The sequence below is a fragment of the Egretta garzetta genome, unplaced genomic scaffold, assembly GCF_000687185.1.
Source record: "Egretta garzetta isolate BGI_Z169 unplaced genomic scaffold, ASM68718v1 scaffold59, whole genome shotgun sequence".
Classification (NCBI taxonomy): domain Eukaryota; kingdom Metazoa; phylum Chordata; class Aves; order Pelecaniformes; family Ardeidae; genus Egretta; species Egretta garzetta.
In genome coordinates, this window is record NW_009267230.1 from 2,305,499 (window position 1) to 2,314,549 (window position 9,051).

General features: G+C 45.2%; 1 protein-coding gene across 1 annotated transcript in view; it reads right to left on the reverse strand.

Annotated features, from left to right (window-relative positions):
- PDZD2 (PDZ domain containing 2) overlaps nt 1-9,051 on the reverse strand; it is a 149,335-nt gene that overhangs the window by 16,390 nt on the left and 123,894 nt on the right. Inside the window, exons 15-19 of the mRNA XM_035902745.1 lie at nt 8,282-8,385; nt 7,356-7,524; nt 5,415-6,205; nt 4,055-4,199; nt 16-2,032 (exon numbers count right to left, since the gene is read on the reverse strand). Coding sequence (XP_035758638.1) covers nt 16-2,032; nt 4,055-4,199; nt 5,415-6,205; nt 7,356-7,524; nt 8,282-8,385 — 3,226 coding nt within the window. The remainder of the gene's footprint in view (nt 1-15; nt 2,033-4,054; nt 4,200-5,414; nt 6,206-7,355; nt 7,525-8,281; nt 8,386-9,051) is intronic.

The following is a 9,051-nucleotide window of genomic DNA, read 5'->3' on the forward strand; positions in this document are numbered from 1 at the left end:
TCCTGCTGCAGGTCTGTTAGCTCCCCACAGCCACATTTCATTTCACCGCTCACTGTAGGGCTGCCGGTGCCATTCAGGAGAGGCAGAAGTGAATCTTCAGAAGTGACCAGAGATTGTTTATTTTCTAGCTCTGACTTCAGAGTCCTTGAGGATGCTGAAATGCTCTTGCCAGGATCTGGGTTTGTAGGTGAATTACGGGACAGGGGTGTTTTCTTCCCCAGGAGTTTAGGGGACAGCTGTGGAGAAACAGAAGCCCTTTTCTGATCAGCCCCGCTGACTTTGGTAGGATTAATGCCAGAAGAATCTGAATTTACCTTTGCTTTGCTTTTGATGGTGAACCCTTTTAGCTTTGGCCCTGCTTTGGCCTTCTGGTTATTTAAAAAGGTGTCCATTATATTTTTTTGTGCCATTCCCTTAGACTCCTGACAGGATTTTTTCTGCAAGGATGGGCTGTGCGGTACTGCAGCTCCTTTGCAGTGATTTGTGCCTGAGCTTTGGACTTTGCCGTTTGAAGTCCTTCCTGACGTCACACAGTTGATTTTCTCATTTTTCCCTGGCAAGTCATGAGTTGTATTAGCCTTTGGATCTTTAGATCTAGTGGGAAAGGGAGACCTGAGTGATATTGCTCTTGATGATGATGCATTCACATGATTGCTGTCTGTTTTAGACAAGTTGGACAAACTGTTGGTTTCTTTCTTCACTAAGCAGTAACTAACAGCGTGATTACAGTCATCAACCACAGTTTCACTTTCAGATTTGGATCTCTGCTCATCATGACATCCTTCTTTTTCAAGCGAGTTATTCTCCAAGCCATTGACACTTCTAGCAGAGCAAAAGCTTATCTTTTTGCAGTGCAGAGACCCTTCCTCTTCAATGGATTCACAGCATTTTGTATGTCCGTTACTGTTTCCCAAACCCTTCTGTTCTTCTGTACTTAAGGCACCATTGTTACAGAAAGAGTAAACTTCAGGGACACTGACTGAATTCTTTACGATGTCTTTTTCTGGCAGGAAAACCAAGGAAGAAGAACACAAGGATGCAGAGGACACATCTGAACACTGTGAGGGACATGGAGTGGGACCACCGTGATCTTCCAAGCCTAGTTTGTTGATGCTTGTCTCCAGTGACCCACACATTGCACAGCCCTCAGTAGTTTGCACAACTTTTCTGGCGTAAGGGCACAGTGGGGAGAGAGAGCTTGTTGCAGATGTGAGATGCTGTTCCTGTGCAGGCTTTTGCAGCTCGTCGTTCATGCAACAAATCTCAATTTGCTCCTCATCCGACTCTGTTACAGTACAGACTGCGGGGGCGTTAGCAGCAACGCATGGCCCAAGCAATGCCTCATTAGCATTATCAAAGGTTTCCGTGACAGACTCTGTGTCTGAGTGAGAATCCTCTGCAGCCCCATACATAGACTTTGGAAACGGGTCGCTTCTCTTACCTTCCAGAGAGTTTGCTGTAGGCAACTCATCCTCATTTAAACTGCTAAAATTCCTAGAATAGTTATTTAAAGAGTTTTTATTCACAGTAAAAAGTTTGCCTGTGTTAATGGAGTCCAACACAGACAGCCCCAAAACCCCTTGTGCATTAGCTCCACAATTCTTATTTTTTTCAGGCAGCTCCTCCTTGGCTGGTCGTGGATCAGATGCGGGACAGCCTTCGTCGGTCCCACAGCAGCACATCGTGGTGTACTCATCTCGGAGGGGGCTTTCCACTCGCGACGGGATGCGCGAAGCCCTGCTCTCAGGAGCGCCCATTTGGCTGAGCAAGTCATCGATATCCGTGACGGGCACGGCAGCGCTGTCCTCGGCACGGCTGCTTTTCGTGGCACCTCTCTGCACGCCTTTGCTCGTGGCATCAGGTGGCAGTGTTGTTCTCTCCACCGCACAGCTGCCACCAGCGTTTTGCAAACCTGCTCCTTCTCGCTTCCCGGCGCTGGGTTCCTCCTCACTTGCGAGGATGCTGTTGATGTTGGCCTGATTTTGACTCTCTACCCCTGGTGACAGGATGAGGTTTGTAAATCTGCTGACAGCTGCATCATGATAAAATAAATAAAAAAGAGAAGCAAAATCCTGTCAGATATGGGAAGTGATACGCAAAACACCAGGTTTTATTACACAAATAGACACCCACATAGTCAGACTACATGTTTTCCTTTTGCTCTGCACTCCTCCTCTTCTGTAATGATGTTTACCACAACTTGAATTAATCATAACCCTGTGTGTTTGAGTAGCACACAGGAGGGAGCAATCCACTCATCCAGGGAGAGTAGTCATGATCTGTTTAATTCTCCGATTTGAAATTTCAGCCGTCAAGCAGCCAACTACCAAAGTGTCAGTGTGCAGTAAGCAGGCTGAGCAGTACTGCTTCTCATTACTAGTTTGATCGAAGATGTCTCCAACAGATCGCAGAGAGTACACAAAGCCCTGGCATAGCAAACAAAGGTGAACAGGTAACAGTGACAAGGTGTGCATAAATAACTCTGATCCTCTCGGCACTTCTGCAGGTGTTTAATGCGACACGCATGGGTGATGTTATACACGCATTAAGCATATGGGCTTTACAGGATTCCTGGCACAGACCTTTCCTTGTTTCCAATACATGTTTAACCCACTCTTCAGCAACACACTGAGCTCCCTGTCACTGCTGCACTCCAACACCCATTTCTCCAGCTCTTCCATCTTCAGCACTTCGCCCTGCTTGCATCTGCTTGCACCTTTCTACACTGCTTCTGGGACACGCATCCCCACTCAAGCTGCTTTTGAGAGGCCAGTTACTACCAGATGAGTCCCAGAAAGCGCTCAGAGAAGGAGGGGTGTATTCAGAGAGCCAGCATCCTTTCCTGCTCATTCAAACGTGCCAGCGCATCCCTCTAATCCTTGCACAAACCTGCACAATTATCCACACCACTTAACTTAGGTACTCATGTTAAAAGTGCAGGTTCCTCCTGGAGTCAACATGGGGAAGAGCAATCTGAAGAAGCCGGGTTAGGATTTGAAGTATTGCCCTGTTTCAGTGTGCTGGATCACACACTGAAGAGATCCTCTTCTCTGCCAGTGGGGCAGGGTGAGGGGAAGGGGAAGAGAGAAGGGTTGCCTGATAAAGGAGTGCCAAAGTGCCCCCACCCCAATGCTATTAGTCTGCAAAAGCCACAGCAATCTGAGAAAATAAGAACAGGACTCTCTGCCAAGCCAGGAATTCCTTAAAGAACAACTGGAACTGAAGCATCTGGAAGCACTTTAGGCTCCCAGGTATTAATAGGTACACAAAGAAGATCATAAGCTAAAACGAAGCAAAATATTATGTTCTTCCTGAATTTGAAAAGTATGCTTTTCTTTTTCGAACGCTCACTTCCACACCATGTAATTTGTACAGTCCGTGGGGATGCATATATTGCTGTAGCAGCATAAATCAGCCCTGAGCAGAAACTAAGGAGGTATCAAATGTTTCAATTCAAACTAGAAAACTTTTTACAAGAAACATGCAAATAAACATTTTGGTAAGATTCTAGCTTTCTTGGGGTTTCTGTTTCATCTTTCTGCACATTAGAGAATTCTGACACATGAAAGGGAAAGAAAGAAAGAAAAAAGGCTTTTATTACCTTATTGCCCATTCACAAACCCACTATATAAACGCCAGCTCTTAAAAAGAGAAAGATGTGATTTTAAAGGGTTAATGCAGTTACCGAACTGGCACAGCGGTAAAACGGGTTGACAGGACAGGGCTGCTGCTGAGTTAGCTCCAGGTCTGCGTGAAATGACTCCAACCTCTGCGGATGCTGGCAGGAGGGACACACGGTAAGCGGGAGCTTTGAACCCTTCACACAGGAGTAGCTTTGCTCCCCTCATCGTGGTGCTGGGAAGGACCCCGAAGCCTGCTTGGGCGATGAAGCGCTTTGCCTGGCTCACCAAGGCAGACACAATGTACCCCTTGTTTTCTTCTCTGAATCCATGTGGGAAGCTGGGGCAGCAGAAGATCAGACCCAGCTGATCCAAGGGAATTTTCTTCACTGGTACTCAGAATAAATGCTACGAAAGCAAAACCGTTCTCTCACCTGGTGCTGCCTTCTGGATCTCCAGGGTTACGGATGTGGGAAGACACTGCATAAGCAAGCAGATTTCCTCGTACGTCATCTTACTGACTGGGATACTGTTGATGGTGGTAATCTCATCTCCTACAGCCATCTTGCCCATTGATCCCTGATGCAATGACAGATCCAAGGAAATTATAAGTACACCTCAGAAGCCCTGCCACAGGGGCAAACATTGCGGGGAAGCAATTAATGGCTTATGAGCAACATTCCCTATTTCACATCACTGCAGTTCACAGGTACCACTGCTGTCAGTTTGCCAACACGTAAATAAAGAGCAGACTGTGCTTTTGCCCGGAGAGGAATTAATGATCAATCTAAACCAGGAAGGTCAAAAGAGCTGCTGGATTCTCTGCGAGATCAGTATAAGGGAGGACACAGCCCTCTTCATTTAAATGAATTGGGATGGGTCAGTCCTAGCTTCTTCAGGACTGGAACATTGGCTGTGATTTTTGCATTTCATGTATGAATTATATTCCTGGTCACAACGTCCCATTGGACCAATGGGAATCTCCTAAATAACTAAGTTGGACAGGGACTGAGCTATTAAGGTAAAAGCCTAAGTATGTTTCTAAACACTGCACAGTATGTCAGAGAAAAAAGCAGGAACAGAACCCAAATCCCCAGCTCTCACAGCCCAATTCAAACTACTGTGATATATCCCCCCTTACCCTAGTCACCACTGACTAGAATAAAATGCTACATCCAGCTTTGTGCACCAGAGTATCCTCCTTCCTCCTCCTGCACTTTTGCATCTAGGTCAGCAATTCCACATCCAGCATGAAGCCAAGTATCCATACCAGTTTGTGCGTGTATGAGATGCAGAAGAGCAGTGTGTTACTGGTACTTCCACAGCACCTGGCAAACCTGGCTGGCACCTAATGCCTCCTGGTACCAGATCTGTATAATACAGGAATACATGCATATAAAGTAAGAAACATTTTTGCCACCAGGATTTACTTGTTTTGTCTTTGCCTCCGGTGAAAAGAAAGGAAACAAAAGAATAGTATTCCCTCAAAACTGTGACTGTCAGTGGGTATCAGCCCATCTCTGTAGATCTGCCTCTTGACTTTCTTAGTTTTAAATCAACCAAGGGTGCACTTCTGAATCAGAAACGCTTCATATAAGAGCAGCTTCAGAACAATATGGGATGAGACATTTTGCCCAGCAGAAACAAACATTTCCTTTGCACTTACTCTCAATAGATTACTTGCTTAATAATAGTAATAATTAATAAATAAACATAAACACAATAATGATAATAAAAAATCATCCCTGCAAAGTGAAAGCAAATTGCAAAGCAACCCAAATTAAAAAAAATTACCATTTCTGCTGCTCCACCTGGCCGCAGCCCTGTGACAACAACCTTTAAGGGCATGGCCTGGATTTCCAAATCCAGGCCAAATGACTCGTGCTCATTGCGAACCAGAGTGACTATTTCACCCTGCCCCTGCCCGGCCCCATCAGGTACTTCACACTTCTTGCTGTGAGGGAGCATCCTTGCAACAGGCTTGTTGTAAGAGCTATGCTCCTCCGTCCTCTGTCTCTGCAGGCTTCGGCACTCAGTGCTCATCATGCTTTTCACTCTTGTGACTGCCCTGTGCTCAAGTTTTGGTGACCTCTTAGCTTCGAGTTGTGCTTCCCGGAGCTCCTTCAGACTCAGGCTGCTAAGACGAACTTCAGGCACACTTGAGTAGTCGAACGCTATGATGGGGAAGAAGGGAGACTCAATTTGCTCCAGCGTGCTGCCTGCAGACTCCCCGGAGTTGCTGAAGACAGGGGAAGACGTCTCCATGCCACTGTATCTAGGTGACTCGCTGTCCTGGCTCTCATCATCAATTTCTACAGATGAGGTTGTAATGACAATGCCAGCGTCCTCCTGGCTCTTGGCCCTCTGGCTTCTTTGCAAGTGGGAACTTTCGTCATCATCACTAACGTCACCGTCGTAGAAGACAACCCTCCTCTGTCGATGAAAGGGGCTGCGGGCAGATTTGGGGCTGTCGCTGAGGATGCCAGGTCGGACAGACTCCACATGCTTGTTGTGAAGGCCAGACGATCTCCCACTAGTCGGAGAAGCCAGACCATTTGCTTTTGCCACTCCTGCTTCTCTAGCAGCTAGGGGAAAAAAAAGGTATACTTTAATTGAATTTATAGATGATTTGTAATACCATGCATCTGACTGCAGCAGAGTACATGTGGGTCTGTTTGCAGGGGAAGCTTAACCTCCCCTCACAGAGGAAAAAGCAGGTTTTTCATGTCCTCCCTCTAATTACAGTAAAGAGCAAGAGGGATGGCAGATAGCTCCACAATTTATGGGTAACTCCTGAAATCAGTTCACGGCACATCTGGTTCTATTTTCAGTTTATTTCTAAATTATGACTATGACCCAAAGAAAAAAGGGATGCAAAGTCATGTGTATTTTACTTTAAACAACAGAATTTCTTTCACATTTTCCTTAAATCTATGCTTAGGACTGCCTGCATCAACTTACAGAGAGTGAAAAATGTTTTCCTGAACAAAGACACGAGCACATGACAAGCAGTTTCAAATTAAAGAACCCTTTCCACATCCTCCTTAGAAAGAACTGCATCTTATTTTGTAGAAAGTTTTTTTGTTTTGCTTTGTTTTGTGGGATCTTAAAACGTAAAAGAGCTTTTAAGCATGAAAGAATGAATTTCCAGGGAAAAATAAGCTGTAGACAAAAACACTACATGAGAAGCACAGGAAAGGGAGAACAAATGTAATATCCTTTGAATTTGAAATCACAGGTGCATGTCAGTAAGGAAATGTAAGATTCCTTCAGTCAATTACTATGGGGAGACAGACACATATGCAAAACATCTGATGTCAAATTGAACATTTGATTGTTTTTACACTGCTACACATGGCATTTTGAAATTGTGGATTTGAGATAGCTATGAGCACTTTCATTTAAATGTAATCAATCAGATGATCATCAGTCATTTGAAAATAAAAAAAACCTGCAGTGCTGTCAATCTAGTTTTGGCCAAACCAATCAAATAAAGTCATTTTCACATGATCAGAGCAGCAATTTGGACAAAATACCATGGAAACGGGCATTTATGTGCATTGTTGTAAACCCCTTCCATTTTCCAGAATTTCATATGATCAGCACTGGCTTGCACTACACTGCCAGGCATTTCTTACCAGCACAGAAATCACCGTAGCTCTCCTGCAAAGCAAACCAGTGCTCAGTGACTCTCCCCCCATTAGCCAAATGACCAGGCACATTTCCGTTGCTTACTCAGGTTGCTAGGAAGAAGAGAGCCATCATCCAACAAACTGTTTCTGTTCTTCTGACGGAGCTGCTCCTCGTCGCAGGAGCCGGTTACAGCATCAGAAAACGGGAGCTGGCTCGTGCCATCATGCGAGAAGTACTGGGAAAGCTCTGCCTCGGAGCTGACAGATCCCTGCTGAAAAGAAGTGAGACTGGTGACTGGCCGTCACCGATGCTTAATGCCCCTGTCTGCATGCAAGCACCACAAACTCTGCTCACATTGCCATGTCAATAAAGGAAGTTTAAAGCCACTTTTTAAAATAGAGGATTTGTCAGGATATTGAGAGCCAAACTGTCAAACTTTGATAGCTGAAATGCTGCACATCGATACATTTTTAGCCAGTGTAATAAATAAAAAAGGATTCTAAATCCCACTTCTTTGCAGATGTGGTTCAATGCAGAAAAAAGGGATGAAACCATTCACTTGTGTAACTCCCTTTATACACCTTCTGCACCGAGAGAAGGGAATGGGTTGTACTTCTGGACACAGTTTGTATGGCTGTTTTGGCTCTCCCAGGAAAACCAGGGACTTTTCCGCTGCAGTGGCTATAGAGAGACCAAGCGCTCAGCCTTCTGCCCACAGGCTTGGGTCTCTCCTGCTAACTTTGTGTCCCATGGACCAGGGGCGCCTTTGAGGTGGCAGGAGGTGGGAGCCCACGGCCTTTTCTGCCATGCGCTGCACATTGCTTCCAAAGGCTACAGCCACACAGATGAACAGGAGCTTGCTGCTGTCACGATTTAAATATGTGACGTAAGAAGCAAACCCTTTTATGGAGCCCATGTGACAGGGAAGGAGCACGGTGGTTTGGTTTTGAACTCCTTGATCAAGTAAGAGCTTCAGCAAAAGCAGAGTTTGAAGCAGACCCTGTTTTTATTGCATCTAATCCTTTTACCCGGCTTGCTGGCTCCAGGAAGCGTTTCATAGTCCAGCTGAGGGGAGATGAGGTCTCTCCTTGTTTGGCTTTCACACTAGGAGACGGACTTTTTTGTACAGCTCCTGTTAAACACAGCTTAGTTAGATGCCAAAAAATTAAAGTTGTGGTCCATATATCCAAACAAGCTCCTCATTCACCTTCTGAGCTGGGGGCTGCATTTAATCCCACTTATTCATTATCTGAATTGCTCTCCTAAAGTGAGATTTATTTAACATTTCACAAGCTCTCCCTCAGATCAGGCAAAACACTATCACAGAGACACATTAGGCCAGCCAGGCCCAGGACAGAGCTACGAACAAGAGATGAGCAGGAGACTTTCTCCCTCACCCGCTGGAGCATGCTGCTGACTAGGTGCAGCCTCGAAAGACAAATTAGCAGCCACTGGCAAGGTCTACTTCAACAAAGGTCTTAGCTGACACAGACACAAAGAGGATAATTACAAATCCAACATTTCTGCCTAAAAATCACCTTGCTAGTCACTCTGCCGTTGCCAAGAGTTTGCTTTCGTCTGTAAGATTTTAGGACGTGCTAAGCCTAGAATTCAAAAACATCAGACAAACGCCAGAGCACACATTTTGACATGACCCTAAAGATTAAAATGGAGTTAAAACATATAGTCCAGTATGCAATATCTGGACTTTTTCAAACAGACACAATACTTTCTCTCTTTTTTTTTTTTTTTGCCATCTACATGTGTAAGTGTACAGAGATGGAGTTGACTCCTTTCT